Source organism: Arvicanthis niloticus, chromosome 20, assembly GCF_011762505.2.
Source record: "Arvicanthis niloticus isolate mArvNil1 chromosome 20, mArvNil1.pat.X, whole genome shotgun sequence".
In the NCBI taxonomy this organism is placed as follows: Eukaryota; Metazoa; Chordata; class Mammalia; order Rodentia; family Muridae; genus Arvicanthis; species Arvicanthis niloticus.
This window is the reverse complement of record NC_047677.1, coordinates 12,737,692-12,765,593: the sequence shown is the minus strand read 5'-3', so window position 1 is coordinate 12,765,593 and position 27,902 is coordinate 12,737,692. Positions and strand designations below refer to the sequence as shown.

At 46.1% G+C, this 27,902-nt stretch overlaps 1 protein-coding gene across 1 annotated transcript in view; it reads left to right on the top strand.

Annotated features, from left to right (window-relative positions):
- Positions 1-27,665, top strand: part of Popdc1 (popeye domain cAMP effector 1) — a 36,050-nt gene extending 8,385 nt beyond the window's left edge. The window contains exons 4-8 of the mRNA XM_034523740.2: positions 1,201-1,388; positions 2,168-2,276; positions 9,234-9,401; positions 10,239-10,380; positions 24,283-27,665. Coding sequence (XP_034379631.2) covers positions 1,201-1,388; positions 2,168-2,276; positions 9,234-9,401; positions 10,239-10,380; positions 24,283-24,413 — 738 coding nt within the window. The 3' untranslated portion in view covers positions 24,414-27,665. The remainder of the gene's footprint in view (positions 1-1,200; positions 1,389-2,167; positions 2,277-9,233; positions 9,402-10,238; positions 10,381-24,282) is intronic.
- The last annotated feature ends 237 nt before the right edge of the window (positions 27,666-27,902 follow it).

Genomic DNA, 27,902 nt, shown 5'->3' with positions numbered 1-27,902 from the left:
CTGTAGCCCTGTGCGCGCTGGAGGTGTCCAGAGAAACTTTTGACAAACAGATGCTTCCAAAAAAGAGAATTCAGACAACCTCATGAAGAAACTGAGTCTTGATTTGAGGTGTAAGGAAGGGCAGGACAAGGATGTGTGTTACTAGCCTGAACAGGTCCTGTGTTCATCACTGGGCTGCAGTGTTTACTGACATGATTGGAGCACCAGAAAGAGCATGCACCAGCTGGGCTCTTGGTTTTTTTTTTCTCTCAGACTATCACTTCAACCAACCAACCAACCAACCAACCAACCAACCAACCAATAAGTAAATAGTTAAAAGATTCTTCATGGAAGTGAACCAGTGGGACAGAGTAGAGTGACATCAGGTAGAGGCAGCTGCCAGTTGTTTGCTGTCCCTAAGAGAATTTTGTGTTCTGTGTCTGTAGATTTCACCATGTGTCTGACTGGGTCAGAGTTCAACCACAGTGCAGTACAATTTTCCCTGCACCCAATCACCATGGCTTTCAGACACTGCTGTATGCAGACACGTGGCAGCCCCTGGGCCTGAGAGAATGTCACAGAAGACCATTAAGACTGCTCTACTAGTAGCCAGCCTTACTCTTGAGTGAAATCTCGGTTCTGTATAGATTAGGCTAGGATGAACCGCCATGCCAAAGCTCTCCATCCTTCCCTTTTGCTTTGTTTATGAATATGTAAATGTGAGGCGCTGGGCATTGGCTTTCCTGCCTCGAGGCATTAAATAATGGCACGGAGATTTAAAAAAAATGCTCCATGCATTATTTTGTAAATTTGTTTTTACACCAGTTCTTACTTTCTCACTATCCTAAGTTAAGGTTATGTTGTCCTTTGAAACAAACATTATGTTATGTATGTACTGCTGCTAAGGTAGGTAGATCATGATTTGACAAACCTAAAAGCTTAAGCACTTGCTTTGTGGTCAGTGTAAAGGGGTGTGATCAATCTTAGCCTCCCTCACCCACCACCCGACCAGCGGTGATTCAAATTGATGCTGAGCTTCTAGGTTCCTTTTTAGAATGTAAACGCATACCACTACTAACCCTCTAAGACCCCACTGACCACATACAGGGAGCCACTGGTGTGTAGCTTAGGTTTGTTTATGTTTTAAATCCATACTGTGCTCTCAAGAGTCAGTGTCTGGGGACTGCTTTAGTGCAGGACTTTGGTGTTGCTGTCTTTCAGGTCAAGATTGAAAAGGAGCTGGGTGGTGTCTACCACCGGTTGTTTGAACCACTCCGAGTCCCTCCGGATTTGTTTCGGAGGCTAACTGGACAGTTTTGTATGATCCAGACCTTGAAAAGGGGCCAGGTTTATGCCACAGAGGACAAAACCTCAGTTGATGACCGCCTGAGTATTCTCCTAAAGGGAAGGTGAGTGTGTGTGGAAATGGGAATTCCTGGTCTTCATCTTTTATCACCTCTTGGCAGGAAATGTTGCCAGCTAATGGAAGAAGCAACTGTTGCTGAAATCCCGGGTGCTGTGGAGCCAACAATAGGCCGACACCAGGGCCGCAAACCTTATTGAGACCAAAGTTTTCTACAGTGAATATATGTTTTAACCATGTTGACATTTTGCTTGAAGTTAATGAGTCCACACTGAAATGTGTTTAAACCAAATTTCAGAAGTTTGCACATGTTGCAAAGGTGACATGTTTAGCTTTTGAGTACCGCAGTACATAAGGATCATCTGAGCGGAGAGTCAGCGATGTTACATGGACATAATTATTACTGTGTTCCTTTGATGGTGGTTTTAGATGACGTCTCAAACTCCTGGGCTTCAGCCTCCTGAGTGACTGGATCTATGACTGCTTGTTACCAGGCCTGCCTTGAAACATAGTTATTAATAACATCCCTTTTCCTCTCTAATGTCTGCAGTATACAAATTACGTAGTCAGTCTAGCTATAAGAATAGCAACAATGTAAACCATGGTCTGGATTAGTAATGGATGCTGGTTTCTTCTTTTGTCTTTTCAAAAACTAGTTCTGTTTCTGGAAGTGCTTTAAATTGTGTCCATTGCCTGTGGAATCTTTAAAGCCAGGACGACTCCATTTAACTGTAATGTTGTGGTGATAAAAAGAATGACTTTGTTTCTTTGTTTTGTTTGTTTGTTGTGACATTCTATGTGTTCCCATTTGACTTCTGTCACCAGAATGAAGGTCTCCTATCGAGGACATTTTCTGCATAATATTTACCCGTGTGCCTTTATAGATTCTCCCGAATTCAGATCAACACAGATGCACAAAGGCGAAAAATTCCAGGTATGATTTGGCTTTGAAGAAGGTTGAAACAATTTGTATCTTGTTCAAACCAAGCAAAATCGGGAAAGTGACCATAATTTCTTTTTAGAAAGGAGATAGACACATTGGTGTGTAGTATGGTATGGTATGGTATGGTATGGTATGGTATGGTATGGTATGGTATGGTATAGTATAATGCTGTAAAAAGAGAACACCTTTCAACAGTGTTTGTATGTGCACAACTGGAGGTAGAAGTCTGGAGAGTGATACTCTAATCTAGCCATCCTACTAACCCTATTATTTCTGGGGTGGAAGTTTGTTTGCGGTTTACTACTTCATTTTTCAAAAATTTTTGCTCATTTTATAATACTTCCATTAAAGATTTATTGTTTTGGCGTCCGGTTAAGACTACTGGCTGCACTTCCAGAGGACCTGGGTTTCTTTCCCAGCACCCACATGGCTGCTCACAACCGGCTGTGACTCCACAGCTGTGACCCTGAGGATTCGATGCCCTCTTCTGGCTTCTGCAGGCATAGCATGCACTCGATGCACAAACATGCTTTCAGGCAAATGAGGATTCACATAAAAATACAATCCTTTTTTAAAATCAATTTTTATTATGAGAAAAGTGCTATTGCTTGTAGATAATTCATGTTCCTAAATATTTCATTGACTACCTTCCTTAGAGAAAACAGGACACTGGCTTTACTTTTAGAGAACTTACAAAATAAAACCTCTGATTGTTTCACTTCTTTTATAGTTGGTGACTGTTTAAAAGCAAAGAGGAAATTCCTCATGGTATCAGCAGATCCAGTGCTATTCCATTTAATTCTATTTTTATTTTTGAAGAATTGCTCTATTGTATTGCAGCTTGTTCTGGTTATTTCCAAATGTCCCCAGGCCTCCTGTTTTATTTGTTATTCTTAGGAAAATAGCCAAGAACATAAGTCTCTGGATAAATAGCAATAAGGAAACATTCTGGGCACAGGGTTGCTTTAGAAAACAGTACATATTTAGTGGGAAATAAAATTGAAGAGAATATCATCACCTGAGAAACAGGACCCATCAGTGCTCTTTGCTGGGGCAGTCTTGCAGGCTCACTTTGGAATGCTGTTCAGCTTGGGATGCCGTAGGCTGGACATGAAGGGGAAGTGCAGTTTTGTTCATTTCATTAGAGTTTCAGCCCTGTCTTGCTGCCACTCTGCTGGCATAAAGGGCCTGGGCAGTTTTGGGATTTGTTACAGTTGGGCACATTTACCTTAAGAACTACTTTAAGCTCCCTGAATGTGGGGGTTTGAATGAGAATGGCCCGCCTCCGTAGGTTCATCTGTTTGTGTGCTTGGTTCCCAGTTAGTGGGACTGTTTGGGAAGGATTGGGGGGTGTGGCACTGTTGGAAGAGGTGTGCCCTGGTTGGAGAAGGTATGTTACTATGAGTGGGATTTGGGGTTCCTAAAGCCTAGGCCAGGCCCAGAGTCTCTGTCTCTCCCCCCACCCCCGTGGATCAGGGTGTAAAGCTCTCAGCTACTGTTCCAGTGCCATGCCTGTTTGTTCCCTGCCACGATCATAATGGACTAAGCCTCTAAAACTGTAAGCAAGCCCCGATTAAATGATTTCGGGTGTAATAACTGCTTTGGCCATAGTGTCTTCTCCCTGTAGAACAGTAACTAAGACTCTGACTCATGCAGTGTTGTTCCTATGCTGGCTGCACTTGACACATAGGAAGAGAAAACCCTAGCTGCTGTTTGCTTACTGGGGGAGCTGTCTGTGTCCTGGGATGCATGCTCCTCCCATTTGAGCAGTGTGTTTAAGCACTGCCACCAAAGAAGCAGGAGAGAGCCTCTTCTCTTACTTTTGACTTCCTTACAGGTAGTTTTCTATAATAACTTAGTCTCTTATTATCTCGAAGAAACCAGGATTCAGTTTGGGATGAAAGACTAAGCCTTTGTTCAAGAAGCAAGAGCTTCCCTAAGAAATCAGGTATACAATATGCACTCCCTTCCCACTGAGCTCCAAGCTACGTTTCTAAGTAAGCGAACCAAAAGTTACCACCCGCAACAGCAGCTTTCTTGGTTGGGGGACTGGGCTTTAGTAGTTGGGCTTTATTTCTAACTAGTGTGAAGATTACGATAAAAACACGGACCCATCCTCGCCAATCTCCGCCAGCTTTCCTTGGCACCGGGTGTGGCATTTTGTCATTTTGTGGTATTTTGTGATTGCCAGTAAGCTACCCTGCCATCAAATCTGTGCCCAGAACAGTTAGAGCCAACTTCGTCAGAATAAACCCCAGGAGAGATTGGGCTTTGACTGTTTACAGAACCGTTGTCTGGTCAGGTACTCCGATGGAGCGCGGCTGCTCCGTACGGTGTTTGTAGCACTGCCCGTCGGTGCTGCTACACATTTGGACCTCTCTGAGCATGCGCTGCCCCTTCCCGGGAGCACCGTGCCAAGACTTAGTCCATTGGATTGCTTTGTTGGAGACAGGGTTTCCCATATCTCAGACTGACCTTGAACTCTGAGTGACTAAGGATCTCCATGAACTTTAGAACGTCCTGCTTCTGCCTCTTGTGTACTGAGAGTTTAGGCAGTGCCATTACACTCAGTATGTGGTACTGGGCATCAAATCCAGGGCTTCATGCATGCTAGGCTGAGCGACACCCTCAACTCTTTAGTTTTTTAGTTTTTTATTTTTATTTATTTATTTTTTTGACACGTGGTCCTAGAATGTAGCCCAAGCTGGCCTTGAACTCAGTATGGTCCAGGTTGTCCTTGAACCAGTGATAGTCCTCTTGCCTCAGCATTCCGAATGCTGGTATTATAGGTCTGTACCACCACTGTAGACTGTTATTTGTTTAAACTCTTTCCGTGGTCAGGGTGCTGATGAACTGTACAATAGGGAAAAAGAGAAAAACTGTCAGGCAGCATAGAACGTCCCTTGGGAAATACCTTGGTAATTCTGATGCTACAGGCAGACTGGCAGAGCTAAGAAAATGGGTCCCAAAGTTCATTGTCTTTAGTGCTTGCCGTTGGGGGACTTGTAGATCAGACTTCCACGTACATCGGTTGACAGGGACTTTGATATCAGTATTACAAAATATAGAAGCAGTGTGTTGTGTTTATGCTTCTTTTTTCTTTATTCAGTTGTTGTGTATCGAGTGACTGTTTCTGATAAACATGTTTCTTTTGTTTGTGTCTGTCTGCTGCTGCTGCTCGCCCAGGGTCAGTCACATGCCCCCTTGCTGCAAATCTGAAGATCAGTTTCGTTGACGTAGAGGGAGAGGCCTTAGGAAAAGCATGTCCGTGCTCTTGTGAAATAAATGAACATTAAATCTTAGCTGGATTTAAAGAAAGGAGCATCTTCGGGCTGGAGAGATGGCGCTGGTGTTAAAAGCACTCTTCAAAAAAAAGGTCGTCAGTTCAAGTCCTAGTTCCCCCATGGTAGCTCACAAGGTCTGTAACTGAACTTCCAGAGATCTGATGCCGTCTCTGGCTTCCACGAGGCCAGGCATGGCAGCGCACGCGCGTGCATATAGCAAAACAACCATACTCTTAAAACAAGGATCTTGTCTTTTGAAAAAAAAAATTGTTAACTTATTTTGTTTTATGTGTGAGGTATATGTGTGCAGGTGTGCACCCCTGTGCATAAGCACAGAGGCTCCATGTGACCTTTTCTGTCACTCTGACTTGTATGTCTAGGACAGACTCTCCCCTAGGGTAGTGACCAGCAAGGCCCAGTGATCTCCTGTGTCTGTCCTCTGTGGTGCTACAGTTACCAGTCTAGGGCTACACCCAGCTTTTTATGTGGACACCAGGATTTGAACTCATGCTTACGTGGCATACCCACTGAGCCAACCTGCCAGCTACCCCTAGCTCCCTCTTTTAAACAGTATCTTATTATGGGGCTCAGCCTGGCCTGGCAGTCACTGTATAGCCCAGGCCAGCTCCAACCTCATCATGCTTCTGTATTAGCCCCATGAATGCTAGGATTCCAGGCACAGAATACTATGCCTGGCCCCTCTTGGATCCTGTCCTTTAAGAATGTGTGTGTGTGTGTGTGTGTGTGTGTGTGTGTGTGTGTCCATGGAAGCCAAAGGAGGACATCAGACATCCCAGAACTGAAGTCACAGATGTGGGCAATGGGAACTGAACTCAGGTCCTTTAGAAGAGCAACAGCACTCTCTCTCTCTCTCTCTCTCTCTCTCTCTCTCTCTCTCTCTCTCTCTTTCTTTCTCCCTTCCCTTTTTACTTAGTCTTCTCTCATATACTACATCCCTGCTACAGTTGCCCCTCCCTCCACTCCTCACAGTCCCCTCTTCCTCTTTTCCTCTCCCTAGATCCACTCCTTCTCTCTTTCCCTTCTGAAAAGAGCAGGCTCCCCAGGTATCAGCCAAACCCAGCATAACAAGTTACAAAATAAAACTAGGCACAAACCTTCACATCAAGGCTGGGCAAGGCAACTCAGTAGGAGAAAAGGGGTCCCAAGAGCAGGCAAAAGAATCAGAGACACCTGCCACCCGACTCCACTATTAAGAGTCCCACAGGAACAGCAAGCTACACAACCAGACCTAACTCAGACCCATATAGGGTCTGTGATTGTTGGCACAGTCTCTGTGAGCCCCTTTGAGCCTGCTCAGTTGATTCTGTGTCCCATGTTCTTGTGGGCTCCACTCTCTGGTTCCTATAATCTGTTCTCTCCCTCTTTTGTGGAGTTCCCTAACACAGCCTAGTGTTTGGCAGTGAGTCTCTGCATCTGCTCCCATCAGTTGCTGGATGACACCTCTCTGATGACAAATAGGCCAGACGCTAATCTCTAAGTGTAGCAAAATATCATTAGGAATCATTTCATTGACCTTTTCTTCTCCGGTTATGTTTGGTTCTATCCTGGGTCTCTGAGCTATCCAGCCTCTGGCTTCTGGCCATCCAGACAGTGCAACACACTTTTTTAACCACTAAGCCATCTCTTCAGCCTTGGATCCTGTCTTTCTTATTAACCATTGTAACTGTAGTACCAACTGGCCTTTGTCAGGAAATGCCTTTGTCATGATGTACACTGATGAAGAGTGTCACTGGGTGTCCTCTGGGGTCCCAAAAGCTACTGCTGCATTTCTTAAATCCAGGTGTGCTTGGTTTTCATGAAACCCTCTTCTGACGTAATAAACATAGACTAATTTTCTACAAACGTTGACCCACTAAGCTCCAATTTCAGCCTGCCGATTAACAATCCTGGGAGGCTGGGGTTTTCATTTTTATTCTTCGTAGACTTAAAATCCTCCTGGAATCCTTAAGTCATCCAAAAAGAAAGCTCTTTTGGAAATATTATGTTCTGAGTCTCAGGTAAGACTTCGTGTCAATTTAATAAGCTTTTACCAGTCTCTGGCTGGGACAGGCACTGGTTTAGTGCTGAGGATGTAAAATGGATTTCACTGTCACCGGTGCCTGTGCTTGTCTGTCGGCTCTTTTGTGAGAGTGTAGGTAGACCAGTACTCTGTGGAAGCCAGGCATTCCGACCTGAGGAAACATGAGCCATAGCATCAGCGTGCTCAGGAGTCCACACATACATGCCAGCAGATGAGTTTGGTGGTTAGGTTTTGAATGTCATCATGAAGGAACAGGTGGCATACAGCGGGTTGAAGAGAATTTGCAGGGGCTTCTGGATCCTGAGACCTGATCGAATGGAGAAAGGGTTTGCTGGAGAATTCTTGAGCTCTCTAGTGCTGTGACAGTGCCCACCCCTGCTTTTCCATGTTGTGCTACTTACAGGGGAGGCTGTGGTGTCTCCGTTCTGTACTAGTTTGAGAACCTAATTCAGTAAGCTACCTTGGAGCTAGCCTTGAAACCTGTGGCAGAGGTTACTCACCAGCTGTTCTCATCAGTTGCTTATCTGAGCCTGTAACTCTTTCTCACTGTGTGTTTATGAGTCATCTGGGTGAAGGGTTTTTCATATATAATTGACAAGTTTAGTCTCAGATGCTGGTGCTATAGCTCAATGGCAAGCAGCTAGCTCAATGTTAGAACATTTACTTCACACACACACACACATGTATACATGTACAGGCATACATACACACACACACACACACACTCACCAACTCTCTCCCTCTCCACTCTCTCCCTCTCCTCCATCCTTGAGTTCATTTGCTTAAAGGCCTGTGTTTTAGTTAGGGTTTCCATTGCTATGAAGAGACACCATGACCAAGGCAACATTTAATTAGGACTGGCTTACAGTTTCAAAGGTTCAGTCCATTATCACCATGGCAGACATGGTGCTGGAAGAGCCAAGAGTTCTATATCTTGTTCTGAAGGCAGCCAGGAGGGTCTCTTCTGCACCGGGCAGACCTTAAACATAAGATCTCAAAGCCCAACCCCTCAGTGGCTCACTTCTTCCAACAAGGCCACACCTCCTAATAGTGCCACTTCCCATGGGCCAAGCATTTTCAAACCACCACACCTGTCTTTAGGCCTCATTGTGATTAACAGCAGGTAAAGAAATATATTTTCATGAAGATCTTCTCACAATATCCACAGCAGTATTGACACTGTGGCCTTTCTTCTGTCCTGAGACCACAAAAACCAAAGTAGTAAACACAGAGAAGTTTCCTGGACTTAGCCTATAGATTGCTTGTCTTTAAAGGTAATTTTATGGAGTAGGATAGGTCATAACTAATTTAACAGATATTTCTTTTTCTTTTCTTTCTTTTTTTCCCTTTTTTCTTTTGAATTTCTTTATATAGCCCTGGCTGTCCTGGAACTCATTCTATAGACCAGACTGGCCACAAACTCAGAGATGAATCTGCCTTTGCCTCCCGAGTACTGGGATTAAAGGCGTGCACCACCACTGCCCAGCTTGACAAACATTTCTGTGGTGGTGTCTGCTAGCTTCTTCTTTTCTTCTGTCAGTTTAGCAAACTCCCACCTTATGTATACAGATTGATGTATATACGATATGTATAACTTTGCTAGTGTATTTGTTTCTCCAACAGGTCACCATTGTTGCAGATGATAACTGCAGGTTTTTATGCTGGTCAAGAGAAAGACTGACTTATTTTCTGGAGTCAGAGCCTTTTCTGTATGAAATTTTTAGGTACCTTATAGGAAAGGACATTACAAATAAGCTGTACTCACTGAATGATCCCACCTTAAATGATAAAGTAAGTGCTTTTCTGATTTGGGAGGGGTTAAGAAATATGTATATTTTCCTGAGTTTTTACTAAGTATTCATAAACGTCAGAGGGGTTAGTTATAACAGAGAGACTCTTCAGCAAGTTCTTTCTTGAAGGCAAAGGATTTTTGGCAGTTCCTATCATTGTCATAGCTTGACCTGTCATTGACTAACATGTATGGGATGGGGTACTGTCCTTTCCAAAAGTCGTCAAGCAATGTAAGGGGTGGGGAGGGTGTGGGTGGGAGAAGGCGTGGAAAGGCAGTATTCCAGGAAGTAAGACTAATAGTTGACATTTTAGCCCTGGTGTCTTCCACGTTTGCCAGGAATCCAGAGACCAGGAGAAGATGGACTTTCAGAGCTTTGAGCAGCGTAGTTTTCTGCATTTGAGAAGGAGATGAACACAGTTACAGATGAGAACTTTTAAAACATTTTTCCTGTGATATGTACTACCTACTAGGAACAGTGAATGTGATGGCCAATTAGGGTCCTTGTCCAGGCACTTCTCACCTTAAGACTGGGGCTGTAGCTCTCAGCAGGAGAGCGCTTGCCTGTTATGAATGAGGCCTTGAGTTTGATCCCTAACACCACAAGAAAGAAAGAAGGGTTTGCTTCCTATTTCAGATTAACACTTAGACTATTCATGTTTATAAGTTTTAGAATGGTATATTTAAAGCAATAGCTAATAATAAAACCACAACATACATAGGGCACTTGATCACTCCCTGTTTGGGGCGCTAATATCAAAGGCTAGTACTTCCTGCTTATAGGGAATATATGATCTGACCGCTGTACATCTCAGGCATCTTGAAACTTTGCTTTGTAGAAAGTTAAGAAGCTGGAGCCACAGATGAGTCTCTGCACGCAGATCTCCATGCTGGAGATGAGGAACAGCATCACGAGCTCCAGCGATTGCGAGGACGGCCTCCATCACTTTCTGCGGGGCTCCTCCAGCACGGCTTCTCTCCGTGAGTTCCCATAGCGCTGACTCTCCACCGCTCGGGTAGATGTCACTAGAACAGACACTAGGAACAGTTTGGTCAGATAAATTACTTTTCAAGTAACTGGTAGCCTGGAGGAACGACCGCCCCGGTGTTTGCTATAGATCAAAGCTTCAGAGCTCTTCTGCTTCTGAAACTGGTCACTTCTTTTGCCTTATGTTTGCCATATTTTTGGCTTACATTCGGGCCACTGGCATGGTGTGCATGGGTCCGTGCGGTCGGGTGACTGCTTGACCTTGTGGTGGTTCTCTTAGCCCTAGTGAAGGACAGGCATAGCAGCATGTGAGAGTTTATGGGCAGCTGATGGCTGGCTGCTCATCCCAGTGTGCACCCAAGAGTTAAGAAGTGAGCAGGCTTCAGGGTGTTCTTGAAGGTGCTCACTCAGCCCCGTGTGAGTAACATCCGGACGCCACCGAGACTCTCCAGTATGCTTCGCGCCATCATAGATGACACAGGCCACGCCCATGTTCAGAACTAGTAGAAAGGAAGAAACGAAATTATTTTAAGAATTCACTGCTCGAAATTTAAGAATTATTTTGAAAGTAGGAGAGCTTTGGATCACGATATGATCCTGCATAAAGGCAGGCACTTTCTTCCTTTGCATAAGCTTAAAAACTCTTCATATGTCCAGGTGTGCTCCCAAGCAAAGAAACTGAAAATTCACCCCTCACCCACGACTGTCAGTGTGAATGGTTGTGTGTCTGAGTGCCTTGTGTGAGCTGGATAACACTCTACATTTTGCAGACTGAGAAGGGGTGGGATTTACAAGGCCATATTACTAGCATTTGGGAGAGACAGAACCTCACCTCTTCCTTTCCAGAATTTTCTTCTGGCTTGTTCTGAGAACTACACAGGACAGATTAACAAGAAGAAAATAAAAACATGCACATTAGTTTTAGAAATTTCAGATGACATGGAAAGACCCGAAGAAGCACCTAGGCTCAGATGCCTATATGTACCACTCTAAACAAAAATGGGGAGGGTAAGGAGGCAGTTGAGTTAGGTTGGAAGCATTAAACATAACAGTTATTGTAATGACCTTTACATAGAATCCTGTCTTTGATCATGTAGGAAGGGTGTCTTTTACCTAAGACCCTGTTTGCTTGTCTGAGACAAGGGAAAAGACTTGAGTGGGCTTTTTAATATGCCATACAGAGTTTTGACTCCTTCCAAACCAAAGTGGAGATAGAAACATACCGCGGACAGAAAGGGGACTTCAAGGGCAACATGCATAAGAAATCAAAGACGGCTGTGTTTTATTCTGGTACGGCTCTATTTAGGGTGCCACCCGAGGCTTCTGCCAGGCTCCCTTTATTCCGGAACCTGGACAGAGGGAGCATTTGTAGGGCAGCTACCATGGCTGTGGCAGAGGAAGGACATCCTACAGCTCCACTCCAGAGTGGCAAGTGTATGTCCCTTGACAGTGGGTACCATTTAGCCAGCATCACCCCTGTGGGCCGCCAGTGAGTTCTGCTGCTGTGCTGCAGAGCCGGTCAGAGTTGCAGAGTGGGTACTTTGACAGTGCCCTTCTAGCCCAGAGACCATTAACTTTTCAGATAAGGAAGTTGGTAGTATTTAGTGCCACCTGAGTACTCAGTACTCATAACTCACCTCAGTCCCTGCTGGGATACAGATTTAGGGATCTGGTCTGAGCGTAAAACTCAACGCTTGTAAGACCGAAATTCTACCCTGTGGGCATAGAAGCTAAGGTTACAACACCAGCTTTTTGAGAAGATAAAAGGGCTGGGATTTGTTGGTGGCCAAGGATACAGGACACAATCCCAGCTAGCTACCTGGCAGAGGGATTTAAGCAACTGGGCTAAGGCAAGATGGAGCGCTCATGATGGCCACTGTGAGTCTTGGTCGGTGGGGTAGTTGGCCTGTGGAGGCTGGGCCAGGTAAACCTGTGGATAATTTATAACTTTGACCAGTCATTGAGTCTGACCCAGGTCCTAGAAACTTTTCTGTCCTCTGGCTCAGCTTCTCACAGGTTGTCATTGTCATTTTAGGTCTGTCTCAACATCCTGATAAATAGTTTGAATAGTTTTCAGAAACAGGAAAGTTTGCCATTTTCATACAGGTTCGGTTTCAAAATTGTTTCTGTTTTAAAAAGGGGGGAAAGATGCAAGTATATCTAACTGGTGCTTTGTGATTGGTTGATCTGAACCAGCCAGAGCAGTTACTATGTCAACAGGTAGAGGGCTGTGTGCATGTGCGTGTGCGTGTGTGTGTGTGTGTGTGTGTGTGTGTGTGTCCAATCTCATAGTTTAGGGGCTTTCTTGCTTCATCCCCTTTAAAAACTCTTTGACCTACAGAACATTGATTTCTTTTTAAATTCTTTGGGGTTTTTGGTTGGTTGGTTTTGGTTTTTGTTTTTATTTTTGTTTTTGTTTTGTTTTGTTTTGTTTTAGACGGGGTCATGGGTAGCCCAGACTGGCATAGAACTCTTTTTCCTGCCTCTACCTTCCAAATTTTGGACTTAACAGATGAGCGCCAGCAAACCTGATGTCATGCAGGGCTAGGGATTAAACTCAGGGCTTCGTGAATGTCAGGTGAACCCTTTACCACTTACTTTCCAGCCCTAGAACACTGATTCTTATACATTCCTGAATTGTGTGATAGCTCCTGATGCAGCCCCCCTACTTGGGAGTTCACATTTTAACACAGTTCAGGTGATACCTGTGTGGTTATTCTACCAGCTTCTTTGATGGGGGAGGGGGTCCAGAACTCCCTGTATTCTGGGATTCTGCTATTCATGTCATGTGGGGGTGGTAGCAACGGTCTTGTATATCCATCCAACAGTAGCTCAGCCTTGGGGCTTGCATGGACCACTGTGAGGACATTATTTTTAAAGATCTTGGCCAGGATGTGGTATAACACTACAAGAATACCTCACAGCACTACAGAGCAGACGGTGGCAAGGCAGAGATGCAACTCACAAAGAGAGACGTTACACAAACCATTGCAATGAGATTCCTGCCTCTCCCGTGGCCTAGATTGTGCTCTGTTGTTATACATGTCTCAAAGCCAGATTCCCCACAAGATCTGTGGGCTCTACCACACAGATTCCATGTCCTGCTCCCACCTGCCACTCTGGTAAAAGGCGTTGCAGTTGCTTGAGAAAAACGCCTTCATTTGATGCGTTTCAAGTTTGTGTGTGTAATTGTGAGATGGAAGAGACCTGGTCAAACTAGCCAAGGTGTGTAAGTGTGTGGAACGCTGTCCAGTAAGTGTGAACTGGCTCCTCCCTGGTGGCTGGTCAGTATGCTGCACTGTAAGGGGAACTCACCATCTTGACTTCCGCTCCCTACTGTCGTGTCTGAGAGTCTCCATCTTCCTCTTTGTCTCTCACACGGATTAACTGTATTGGCAGTTATGTTACTAGTGACTGCTCAACCACAGGCATTGTCATAGCCACAAGAAAACTTACTACTATATGTTTCCTTGAAAGTTGCAGAATTTTGTTTTAATAATTAAATGAATAGTTCTTTAATTTCTGTTTTTACAAATCCAGATAATTTGGATACTATCAGTTGGGACTCTTCTTCAAATGCATTTGTTAGTTTAAACCATTTCTGTCCTGAGATAGAATTACTTTTTATGATGTTATTCAAGAGGTTATAAAATAAGAGATTTCTCAACTGAGAGAAAAGCCTTTCTTTTGCTTTGTGTCAGGATGGTACACCAGGCAGTCTAGCCCAGAAGCGAGCAGTACAGACGTGCTCGCTTCTCATTAGTCGGTGCTGCAGCCTGCAGACAGCAGTCACAGGCTTGTCGTAATGAGCTTCTTATTGACAACTCATCGGCCTATTACCTGGAATAGATTCCATTGAGACATTCTCAGTTTTAAGGCTGGCTTCATGCAATCCATGCCCACTAACAGCAACAGCAGACTTATAAACAGGGGCTTTGTAAATTACACGGAGAACTAGCAGGTGTGACAGACGGGAGGCACCCAGAGGAGGAGCTGATGAGTGGGTGGGGAGGAGCAGTGCACCATTTTGTAGATGAGGAAGGAGCAGCTTGGGGAAGTGAAGTCACCTGGCCGTGGTCAGGTGACTGAATACATTATAGGGTCTTGTGGGGCTTCTCATCCTGCAGCTGTGTCATCACTGTGGGCATCCACTTCTGGGGGGCGGGGGGTCTAACCTGCTGCAGTAGCTGGCGTAGCTTGACTTTTTATTTAGTTTAACCCTTACAACGCTTTTTGAAAAAAAAAATGTTTGTTGTCCCCTGTAGGATGGAGACATGTGATGTTTACCTCTTCTGCTTGGCCCACAGCCATCAGGGGATGTGGTGTGGCACCACGGCTCCTGTCCTCCTTGGTCCAGTGGTTGGCCGCTATTCCCATAAAGTACCTTCTCAGCTTGTAGGGTGACAATACGAGGATTTCATATGGTGAGACATGGTTAATCCTCTTAATGAAAAGGCTCATAGGCGTCATGGAGAGATGTTTCAGTTGGTGAGGTGTCCGCTATGCAGGAATGCAGACCTGAGCCTGGACCTCAACACCCATGTTAGTTAAGAAGCCTGCGTTGGCTTTTTAACCATCTAGTAATATGCATCAGTAACCGCAGAGCTGTGGGCCACTAACAGGAAGATCCCGAGAGCTCGCTGGCCAGTCAGCTCAGCCAACTGGTTCAGTGAGAGAGTCTGTCTCAAAAGATAAGGTAGGTAGACATCTGAAGACGTCAGTCTAGCTGAAACCATAAGCTCCAGGTTCAAGGAGACACTGACTGTCTCAAAGAAATGCACTGAAGCGTGGTAGAAGGTGCCTGGTGCCCTTTCTTTGGCTCCATGGATGTATGTGGTTGCTGGGAATTGAACTTAGGACCTCTGAAAGAGCAGCCAGTGCTCTTAACCGCTGAGCCATCTCTCCAGCCCTTCTCCAGCCCCTTTAATAATATCTATTATTATTTTTATTAAAATATAATTGCATCATCCCCCTCCCCTTTCCTCCCTCCAAATTCTGGGCCCAGCCCACTTCCTTGCAAATTCATGGTCTCTTTATATTTAATTATTATTGATATATAAATATCATTATACATATCAATTGATATATACTCATAAATTGTAAATACACCTACTGCATTCCTTTGGTGTTGGTTATATGATTTCAGCACTGACTGCTTGGCTTTGGATAACCAATTAGTGGGCTCATTCCTGTGGAAGATGAGTTCTTGCTCTCCTGACATCCTTCATTGGCCTGTCCTTCTCTTCTAGTTGTTGAGTTCGTGAGATTTCCGTCTTCCACATTAGTGTGTTTGTTGATGTCCTCATTCAGCGAGGACACCCAGAGTTCAACCTCTCACCTTCACACATATGTATTTATGTGTGTACGCACAAACACGTGTATGCACCATACACCTAGCAAGCAGTGCTTGCACGTAAACCCGCACGCTTTCAACGCCTCCTCTCTGACTCCATTTAATTAAATAAAAAGTTTAAAAGCAACCAGATGTCGAGGCACATGCCTGTAATCTCAGAACCCGAGAGGTAGAGGCAGAAGGGTAGCAAGATGGGGACCAGCCTGAACTATGAAACAGGACCCCAAAAACAAAATTAGGGTAGCATTTAGACATAGATACTGTATAGCAAATGAGGAAATCTTACAATAAAAAGTTGGTCTCTTCCAGGTTTACTTTAGCTCTTTTCCCAAGAGACTATTCAGTGTGCTCAATAATTCCCTGTTATTTGCTGGTTTATTCATCTACACCATCTTCTGATCTAATTTGGCTCACTTCTAGCCCCTTCCTCTTGCTGCTCAGCTTGGTAATGGCCATAGGTTTTATTGTTCGGAGCCCACCTTTGGAACATCAAGTGATATGTTCAAATTTCCCTTCCCTTTTCTCTCTGCGTGTTGAAAAACATGCAGACAGTGCCATCCCTGCCTTTTGTGGCTTGGGTATGGGCTGTCTTCCAGAGGTTCAAGCGTCTGAGCCTGTGGTTCCTGGCTGGGTTTGGAAGGTTGTAGAATCTGTAAGAGCCAGAGCGTCACTGGAGCAAGCATGTCCTTGTGACTGCAGTTTAGACTCATTTTCTGTCTTCTCTCCGCTTCCTGACTTTGGAAGCAATGTGACGAGCAGCCTCCTGCTCTGGCCACTGTGCCGTCTGCACCACAGTGGACTGTCTCTCCCTAACCAGCAGCCAAAGTCAGTCCTTCTCTCCTTCATTTGCTGTTGTTGTGTACTTTCATCAGAAAATGAAGAAGGTAACTGATCCCGCAACTCTTCCCAGTCCCTCCTTTCCAACTGCCGTGCTTCCGGCTTTTATTCTGAAAGTCTCACAGTTGGACGTCCCCTTTTATAACTACAGCTCCATCTACCCTGCTTGGTAACATTGGCATTGTGGTCTATGCAGAACCAGGTAGTAGGTCCTTCCTACATTTATTATTTTTGAGATCTGTGTCATATCAAGTACAGATATTTTATTTTCCTTTTGTCCATAATGTAAAAGTTATCCCATAAACTTTAAAACATTTGGATAGTTTGGAGGGGCTTGGGTGTTGTTTCTTTGTTTGTTGAGACGGTCACATGCCATCCCTGACCTCAAACCCCTTATGTAGATAACGTTCATTTCTTGATCTCCTGCCTCCACCTCTCACGTGCTGGCATTACAGCTATGTGTTGCCTAAGATTTATTTTTGATTGACATGTCACATCTATCTATGTTACGGGCATTGTGATGTACACGTACACAGTGGGATTGGCTTTCCCCTTAGGTCAACTGTTCTCAAACTGTGGGTTGTGACCTCTTTGGGGGGGTTGCATATCAGATACCTTGCATATCAGACATCTAGATTATGATTCATCACAGTAGCAAACTTATTAAGTAACAACGGAATATTTATGGTTGAGGGTCACTACAGCATGAAGAACTGTATTAAAGGGTCTCAGCATTAGGAAGGGTGAGAACTACTGGATTGAGTATTTATCTAGTGTTTGAGTTAGGAACTTCGAAATCCTTTCCTCTGGCCACTTTACAGTATTAGGTACCCAGGAAGCTGTAGCTGCTGTCCTGTGCAGTAGCATCCGAGACTCCCCCATCCTGCCTCACTGCCCCGCCCTGTGCAGCTCACGTGGTGCGTTCACTCTCAAGCAGGTATGTGCCTTGCCTGCCCTTGAGACAGGGGCAAGGGGAGGTGGGGTAGGAGTAGTGATGGGGTGGGGCATCAGGGTCAGAGCCTGGGCCCTGGCATCCTAATAAGCTAGGCTCAGGTCCCTCCCCTTAACAGGCCAGTTATAGGCAGTTTATACTGAGAAGCAGAGGAAGGAGATTTCCTCAGTACTGTCACATTGGGAAGAGGGTCCAGTGATACCTCCCCCCTTAGATCCACCTTGCATCCTGACTAGAAGTTTAGGTTTAAAGAGAGGACAGGAGGTATGCATAGCTATCAGCCGAGGTCCCTGGGTGGGAGCCATGTTGTTCTGTGGCAATTTTAGCTGCCATTTTTCCTCATCCGCACCTTTTCCATTCTGTTATCCCCACTCTCCTCAGCCAACTCCACGTCCTCTTTTCCAGAGACCTTTTCCCAGCAGCCTCCAGCCTCCTCTGCCACAGTTGCTCTCAGAGGTGTGGCAGGGCTGTCACCCTGGAACCTGCCTTCTCTGTCCTCCCAGATCTGTCTGTCCTCTCCTCCTCACAGATGAAAAGGGGCTCTAGGGTTCCTGCTGCCCCCCCCCCCCCCGTGCCACGTGGCTGTGCATCTGACCATTCATCCATCTGGTCAGGGGGTACCCTGAGAAGGACCCTTTGGTCAGAGGAAGCTTTTCCTGAGAGCCACTGGCCTCTTCTGTCCTGGCTACTCTCCCTAGACTTGTATCTTTCTCCTCTGAGTTCCCTGGTGACAGTGTTGAGTCATTCAAAGGAAAATTGGGTATAAAGGCTACAACCACCTTTCAATAGTATTGTGCAGAAGGGTTTGACTCAAACTCTTCAATCAAGAACAACTGTAGGGCTGAGAATATACCTCAGTAGAGGACTTGTCTAGCATCAGACCCTGGGTTTGATCCCCAGCTCAAGGAGGGAGGGAAAAAGGGAGGGGGAAGAGAAGAGGTCGGGGAAATGAGGGGAGGAGGAAGAAAGGGAGCCAGTGTCTATAAATAAATAGAGGCAGGAAATGAATGATACTTCTTTAAGTCCTTCCTCATCACTAGTCATCAAAAATTGTATGCTCTAATTAAAGTCCTATCCCTTGTGAAGTTTTTTAATTACGTTCCTCGCTAAAGCAATTGGCCATATGGTTAAGCATAATAACACTTAGGAAACAACTAAGAAAGTGTCGAGGAACCACCTAAGAGCGTCATGTCTGACAGATGACAAGTGTGTCATGTCTCTAAAATACTGCTTCTCAGTCCAAGAGGAGTCTCTAGACGAACTTCCTATTGCAAAGCATGACCCCCTTGCAGCTCAGACTTGTGGCCACTTCCTCGTCCCAGGCAGCAGGCATGACCTTCACTCTGGATCTAAGAACAGCTAATCATCTGTTTACTCTCGTCCTAGGAAAGGCCCTTGGGCCCTGGTGCAATTATAAGCACACTGAAATAGAAACGAACTTAATAGGCACAGAGTTCTGACAAATGGAATTTCCCTTGGCTGGGCATCAGCTCTGACGGCCACATCTGGTCCCTCTGGTTCATGCAAAAAAAAAAAAAAAAAAAAAAAAAAAAAAAAAAAAAAAAGTCCTGTGGTTCTAACCAAAGATTTTAGGAATACAGAAACGGATCTGTGAAGGATGGAGCCTGTGTCCACAGTATGTCTCCATTTGCAGAGGACCTGTAAGGATGCAGTGTGCTCTGGTCCCCACTGAGAGGCAGCAGCCACAGTGGGAACAGCTCTGCTGAGAGACGCTGGGTCACTCATCTGCCGTATTTTTCCTCCTGTGCTTAGGAGTACAACCCAGAGCAACAGTTCTCTCCTCCCACCTGAGTCTCTGTGAACCTGGGTCCAGTCACAACCGAGGTGCCCCTCTGGCTGTACCTTCTCCAGGAATTGGGTGTTTATGGGAAAGGGCGTGGAATTCTGTTGACAGGGATCTTTTGTCGTGTGGAGGTAACTTCATGTAACCCTCTGATGGTTTTATGCCCTGTCTGGAAAGCATGCAGCTCAGTTGGAGACTATTTATTTCATATGCTTTTATACTAAATTACTAACTAATAGTCATAGCGCAGGAAATTAGAAGGTAATTATTACTATTAGAAGCTAATAGTAAAAAAAAAATAATTATAAAGATCTCTTCCTGGCCGTAATTCATAGTTAAGATCTTCTATCTCCCAACTATGAATAGAGTTTAAATAAGAAAATGCAAGCATCCGTTTTCTAGAAATTTTATGGCTATAGAAGGATTGTTTCCCCTCGCCCCAAGCTGGAATAGAAAGGCATCGTAGAGATTGACATGAACCCCGCAGTAATGTCTTTGAAGGATGCAGGTAATAGGAAAAGGCACTTGAGCAAAGATATGACTCCCATTTACCCGTCAGCCTTCGAAGCTTTCACATGTATGTAAGGCAGGTGGGTTTCCTGGGCAAAGGCCTGGGGATGCCTCAGTGTAGACAGTTAATGCAAACCCAGTCAAGCTGGTAGGGAGACTGTATTACAGCTCAACTTCTAAAGTGTAATGTCGTTCCCTTGGAGTGTGATATCCTCTCATGGGCTTCTTTTGCTGATACTCTGAAGTGGTTTTAGATTTAAGGGGCAAGAAAATAATTTACAACAGTGTGATAATGGTCATTGCGTTCTTCCCCTAACCTGGAGGTCTCCCTGTGGGTCTGAGAGTCCCTCTAGGGACCAGGTGACCTCCTCACTCTTCAGAGCTAGTTGTTAACAGTGGTGGATTCTTGGGCCAGGCCAGGTGACCCTGTCAAGTTGCTGACGTGACATTTCCTTTGAGTCTCAGTGTCAGGCTGGCCACGGGAAGCCTGGGCTGAAGTGGATGCCAAGAGTGGGCACTCTCTGAGGCTTTGATTCCTAGCCAGGAGCTGGGCAGCGGAGAGGCACTGGGCAGTTGCGGGTGGCAGTAATCAGTGTGTTCCTCTCCTGTGTTTGTCTGCCACGGCAGAGACACAAGGAAGCAGTGTTGCCGGAACACTGAGCTGTGTGACACTGCCAAACTCAGCCACCAAAGTTCTCAGAGTTCTGTGAGCACATTGAACCCTGTCAGGCTGTTAGGGCACCTGGTTTGTCCTTCTAGGATGTCTGTCCAAAGGCTCCCTCCCTGGGGAGGAACAGAGTCCTCACCCATTCAGATAACCTCAGGTTGATACTAGTGTGGTGCTGTCTGTGGGGATATCACACCGCTCTGAAGACTGGTTTGAGTCTTGAGGATTACCTAAGTCAGACTGGTCCTCCATATTTAGTTCTGTGTGTGTGTGTGTGTGTGTGTGTGTGTGTGTTGGGGTAGCGAATAGGTGTGTGGCTGATCTGACCCTTACCGTGTATTCCAGACTGACCTTGCACTCATGACTGTCCTGCCTCAGCTGCCCAGGTGCTGGAGTTGCATGCACACTGCCGTGCCCAGTGCCTAGTGCTCCAAGATATAAGGCAGCAGGTGACAACTTCCAGTCTCTCACTCTTCTGACTGAAAGGATGAGAAGGTGTTGCCGTTGATGGTCCTGTGAAACCCTACTTAATGACACTTTCTTTAGAGACAGAGTTCTTGACCATGTGTCACTTAGTCTTCTAGCACCAGTGAGGTCGGGGTCCTAATGCCCAGCAGTGAGGTCGGGGTCCTAATGCCCATGAGTGAGGGAGGGGTGCTAATGCCCATGAGTGAGGGAGGGGTGCTAATGCCCATGAGTGAGGGAGGGGTGCTAATGCCCATGAGTGAGGGAGGGGTGCTAATGCCCATGAGTGAGGGAGGGGTGCTAATGCCCATGAGTGAGGGAGGGGTGCTAATGCCCATGAGTGAGGGAGGGGTGCTAATGCCCATGAGTGAGGGAGGGGTGCTAATGCCCATGAGTGAGGGAGGGGTCCTAATGCCCATGAGTGAGGGAGGGGTGCTAATGCCCATGAGTGAGGGAGGGGTGCTAATGCCCATGAGTGAGGGAGGGGTCCTAATGCCCATGAGTGAGGGAGGGGTCCTAATGCCCATGAGTGAGGGAGGGGTGCTAATGCCCATGAGTGAGGGAGGGGTGCTAATGCCCATCAGTGAGGGAGGGGTGTTAATGCCCATGAGTGAGGGAGGGGTGCTAATGCTCATGAGTGAGGGAGGGGTCCTAATGCCCATGAGTGAGGGAGGGGTGCTAATGCCCATGAGTGAGGGAGGGGTGCTAATGCCCATCAGTGAGGGAGGGGTCCTAATGCCCATCAGTGAGGGAGGGGTCCTAATGCCCATCAGTGAGGGAGGGGTCCTAATGCCCATCAGTGAGGGAGGGGTCCTAATGCCCATCAGTGAGGGAGGGGTCCTAATGCCCATCAGTGAGGGAGGGGTCCTAATGCCCATCAGTGAAGGAGGGGTCCTAAGCACCCAGCCACAAAGGTACATCCTGTTTCCTGCCACCAGCACAGGACAGAGCTCACATATAGTGGTGAAGACCAGAGACTTAAGAAATGTTTTCAGAGTTGAAACCCATGCATGAGGGATGTTCTAGTGAGATTTCACCAGCACTGGACTTGCCTAATTTGAAGGAAGACTAGAGGTGCCCACCACTGGGGTTGGGCTTGACTAGGATTCGGTGTGGGGACATCGTTGCCTCCCACTGTCTCAGACTCAGCTTCTGACAGTTCCTGTAAATCACCACACATGTAACTAACAATGAGGGACCTGTCCCAGAGAGAGAGGACATACTGAGTACAACCCTCAAGGGGCTTGTTTTCCTCTAAGGGGAGGTACACATCTCCCCGTAGTGTGAGGCAGAATTGAGGTGGAAGGAATTCGGAAGGATCCTATGAAGGAACTACAAAGAATGGATAGAAATTTGGTGGGGAAGGAGGTAGGGAGGGGCCATTCCAGAGAGACAGAAAGAAAAGCTAGGGTGCATTTGAAAAGCAGTGAGTGGGGCCTTAGGCCTCCTCTGGACCTGCCTGAGATCCTTGAATGTTGTAACGGCTGTAGACACCAGTCCTGATCTTCTTAATGTTACCCAGTGAATACCACAACTGCTTCCCCAGGAAGATGTTATGGAAACAGAGTAAGACTCTCTCCCAGAAAAGGTGAAAGTTCTTGGCAGGTTTTCCTTGACTATTTCCAGTTATATTGGAACATTGAAAGCTACATTTCCTCTCTCTCTCTCTCTCTCTCTCTCTCTCTCTCTCTCTCTCTCTCTCTCAGAAGATACCAGAGATTGGGTTAAATGGTTGAGAGACTCATTCTGTTTGGGCTGTAAGGTAGACTCCAGTCTCACAGGCCATAGGCTGTCATCCCTGGCTTGATAAATGGTCTTGAAAACTACAGCTCACTTGGCCCCACTTCTGTTGAAATGAACTGGGTGTGTTTGCTGCGTGCATATGCAGCCATGGCTTTGCTGTGTGCTGTTGACTGGGTGTGATGATGCTCTTAAGCGTGCTGTCCTCAGGGTTTTATGAGAGTGCAGATTCTCAGCCCGAGTTAATATTTTATGAGATTCAGTCATAACCGGGGCTATGATGGAAGCTATGGCAGAGACCGCCCTTGCTACTCTCAAGGCAGTTGATATACAGAAACACAAACTGCTATTTCCTGCTGAGGCGATGATGGATTTTGATAATTATTTTCATTTAGGCCGCTGACCTCCAGGCATTCTATTGATCCATGTTCTCACCGACATTAACAAGGCAAACATTCTATTTCCCATCCCAACCTAAGAACTTAGAAATTGTCTAGGCCTTCTAAGGATTTGCCAGGCCACTGAGATCCCTGCTAGCTTTATTTCACAAAGAAGTGAGATGTCCTACCCAGTCACGCCTCTAGGGGGCAGCACAGTGGGAAACAGTTCCTGAACTTCTCTGGAGTTGGCCACTGGCCATGTGGGCCTTTATCTCTTATGGAGTTGCATGTGTTGTGGCTAAGTGCAAAGCATCTGGCCCTCACAATACTGCCTTCCTTTCTGGAACAGCCTGAGACATGCCTGGTACCCTGCCTGCCCCTCCTGGATGTGTAGTCATGCCCAGTGATGGGCAGGCTTGCTGTCTGGCACTCAGCAGCAGCGACCATGTATAATTCCAGTTTGGCTAGTCTGTTTCATCTAAGGTCCTTCTGCACCCCTTTGTTGTCCCCAAGCATTTGAAGAGTTGAGTCCCATCCACTGTCCTTCCCTAACACAGTTCCACAGTAGCTGACTGACTGCTGCCAGCCCCGCAGCTGGCACAAAAGTAGAGACTCTTAAAGGATAGATCTTGGCCTTGGAGGCAGCAATGGAAAGAAGGGAATTCAGGCCTACGTAGTTACGTGAACAGCTTGTCACACATCTTCAAAGTCTACTTTATAAAAACTTGCTGTTAGGGCCAACAAGATGTCTTAGCAGGCTCTTTTTCCAATCCTGACAACCCAAGTTCAATCCCCCAGGACCCACGTGTTGGAGGGAAAGAACCAACTCACATAGGTTGTCCCGACTTCCACTCAAATGCTGTAGCACAAATGCACAAACACATGCACACACACACACACACACACACACACACACACACACACACGAGAAATATAATCAAAATCAAAATCCTTATCTCTGTAGGCGGGATGCTGTCCCTCATCAGGTGTGAGTTCATGGTAGGGTGTGTGTACCCTGAGCTTTGGGTGAATGAGAGAGTGAATGACTTAGCCAAGTCCCTGGGGATGCACTTTGCTCACTAAACCACTCAGTTGAGACTTCGAGGGTGCTGTGTTCCGGAAGGCTCTCTCAAGTGTCGTCGGGCAGGGTGTACATTCAGCGGTTGGCATCCTGTGCTTCTTTACAGCCTTGTCCTCCCCGCAGCAGCGAGCCTCTGCCAAGATGAAGCCAATCGAGGAAGGCGTAGAGGATGACGACGACGACGAGGTCTTCGTGCCGGTGTCTCCAGACGCGCTCAAAGTCCATCAGTTGCCTTGAGTGGCAGCTGGCGACCTCGACCAGAAGCTGTCCTGATGAGCAAGAGAAGTCCCACACTCTGCGGTGACCTTTGGGTGGTTTGCTTCACTCCCGCCAGGTGGGAAGTAAGGGAGGGTCACAGACAGGAGCTGTGTGCCGCCTGCCCTGCCAGCCGGCTCCTTGTGTTAGCCGAGCCTTCTGACTAGACCTTGCTCTATTTCAAGATACGTTATTTTTGCAGTAGATGTAGTAATATTATTTTAGTTAATCTTCGAGCTATCAACACAATGCGTTCTCACTTATTTTTCTAAGCTGTGGCCCTTTTCTCACGTGTCCTTTTCCCTCTATCGTGGGAATTTAGAACGAGTTGTTCTTTTGGTCATTTTAACAATGTAAGTTGAAATCGAGGCTGACATGACATCAAAAAGTTTACCTTTTTATTAAACTGACTTCTTCATGACACATTTTAGACAAAGACTTGTCTGGCTGGTCTCGTTTCCCACCCCAGGACCAGAAGTGACTCCCTCACTAGGGCCACCCTTCTTGTTGGGTGCAGATCACTCGTTAGTGACCACCTTTGTCTGAATGTGCTGTGAGTGACCTCATTCCCTGCCGCTTATCAGTGACTCTGGAAGCTGGACCTGTGATGAGGAGCGTAAGCATTTCTGAGCAGTTCCAACTCTCAGCAGACCCAACTTTCAGTCTTGGAATTTGGAGTCATCTTAGCCACAGGCTCAGATCCAGGGAAGGCCTCACTTTAGAAGTAAAGAAAGATGGGCTGAACCAGTATCACAGGCTGTGGGCACTAAGCCTTAGCTTTGCCCTTCAGTCTGTTTCTGGGATCACAGAAGCAGATGCACTGAGCCAGACACTGTGGCTCATACCTGTAACGCCAGCACTTGGGTAGGAGCACTGAGAGTTTGAGGTCCACCTGGGGTCACTTAGTAACAACAGTTGGTCTCCAAACAACAGAATATTTATTTAAGGGCCAGCCGGTTCCAGACTGAGGTCAAGAGCAAACCCATGGGGCAGAGGCTTCCCCTGAGGCCAGAGGCATCCAGTTGGAGTATGGGCTGTGAGAACCTTGGTATGGATCTTTCTTTCCTGCTAGTCACAGTTTTAGAGATGTACGACACACCAGGCTTTGCCCAAATCATTTGGTTCAGCTGACAGTGGCACACAGGCCACCCAGCTGAGGCCACTGATTGGCTAGTCATGTCATTCACGTTTGCTTCATCTGCTCAAACCAACTGGAACATGCGAGCCCCCCACCTTTGTCCACAGCTAAGGAAAATTCACTCAATAGCTCTTAATCTTGAAACAGTGAAAGCGGTGGTGACCTTAGCCTTGGTTTTAAGGTTGTAGCTGTCAACCAGGGAGGGGGACGCTTTGTCCATTAACCCACATAAGATGTGATAAGGTGGCTTTCAATTTCCATGAAACTACTTAGCTCACCCACACATAAGGCTAATTTACAGTCACTCTGCAAATGACACCCCCTGAGATGGCAGGAATATCGGATTCCACTGGGACCAGTCTTCATGTGTGGTACTTCAGCAGACTTTTCTACCCCAGATAGTGGAAAAGGTTACCTCTGCTGATCTGCCTGGATCTAGTTGAGGTATTTGTTGTGCTGGGAATGGAGCTGTTTTGAAGGCACACAGTTAAAAGTGGGTAATTTAGAGTCCTTTCCTCTCCTCTCAGAAACCTGTGTGTATCAGTGTCACTGATAACGAAGATCAGAGTCTTGTGGTGAGGGATCTTCAGAGAGCCACTTAGTCTGAGTAAGAAACTTGAAACTACTTTTAAAGACATACCTCCAAGGAAGACAGACTTGGAGCACAGGAGCCCTGAGCCACTGAATAGCCCTTCCTCACAGACCTGACTGGAAAGGAGCAGAAAAGAACAGAAAAAAGAGTTCCAAGTGTTAGGTCTGTGCACAACTTTACATTCATTTACACAGATGAGCGAGCGTATTTTTGGACAAAGCATAAATTAATAGATTAAAGGATGTTTGTGCCAGTCTCCTATAAGATGCTTCCTCTGATTTTAGCATTCAGTGAGCTCTGAGATAATGTTCAGAAAATGCCCTGCAGAAGTCATTCTATCTATATCCCTTAGCTTTGTTTAAATGTCACATCAAGTCAGTTATATGACTCTAGAGTATAATATTTATACCAAAAGGAAATTGTCACAGAATATTTTGAAAACCCTCAGAACATTTATATTTATAAAATAGCACAGATAGTATACAGATGCACAGTTATATTTATCTTACGTTAGTCGTAATGGGTGCTACGTTACCTTAGTAGTGCTTTCTGAACTCTCTGCCCGTACCCCAGTCACCCTGTTATACTTTAAGAGGCAGGCACCATTTGTCCTCTGATACTCGATGTGGGTCAAAGGCACACCGCCTTAGGATCTGGCTCAACCTCTATGCGTCTGAAGATGTTGTGGGGGTTATTTCTTGTTGTCCTTTTGGTTTGGGTTTTTGAGTTTGTTGATTTGTTTCACTCAAAGCCACCAGCTTCCGCTTTCTGCTCCTGCTGAGGCTCCACACACAGGGGCACTTGGATGCTGGACACATCTTTAGGGAAAGCTGATGTGAGCTGCATGCTTCCATGTCCCCAGTGCACTCAAGTTGGGGCACGTCCTCCAGGAAATGTCCCAGCTAGGAGGTGGTGATGCTTAGCCACCCAGTCCTGGCTTTAGGGCTTAGTGCACATCTCTAAAAGGGTGCCACCCTGAGGGCTCACATTTTATTGAAATACATTTGTTTTGACCCTGCTCTATGCCTGTTTCCTTTCCCCTTCCCTTCCTTGCTTCCCAGCTTTCTTTGCTACCGCCAAGTAGGGTGATTGGAATTCCCACCCCCTCAGGCTCAGTCTCCCACCCACTCGGGCTCAGTCTGGAGCTAGAGCCCATTCATGCTGCCCTTCTGCCATCTATAGGACACCACCACCACTGGCAGCGGCCACATTTTGATTGTCCCAGCCCCTTCGAACACCCTGGGTTGCATACATACCGTGTACACATTATAATTTAAAGAAACTGTTTGTAAGTGCCATTTATAGGTTTTCTGTTATACTTGCAAGCTAGTTTTGAGATGACAGATTTCACGAGTGCTTTATGCAGACACATTATAGGAAGCTTTGTCAGGTGCCGTTTACATGGATAACATTCACTTTATATTAAAGGTGTATGTCCGAGTATAATGTTATTGTTCAGATTCACTCCATACATTGTCATCTGATTAAATAAATTTTTACTTAGAAAAAAAAATGTGTGTATTTTCTGTTTCATGCATCTTGCACTTAGGACTTGATCTTACCTCCATTCCCAAGTGCAGGTTTGGGCCAGTTAACCACAGAGGTTAAGGGAGACACCCTGCTGAGCAGCCCCGAGACGTGATGTTATTCTATTGGTTTTGTTTAAATGACCTAGGGTCTGCCGTCTTGACTTCCTTTGGCCAGCATAAGAGGATGCTGCAAGGCCGTGTCAGCAGCTGAC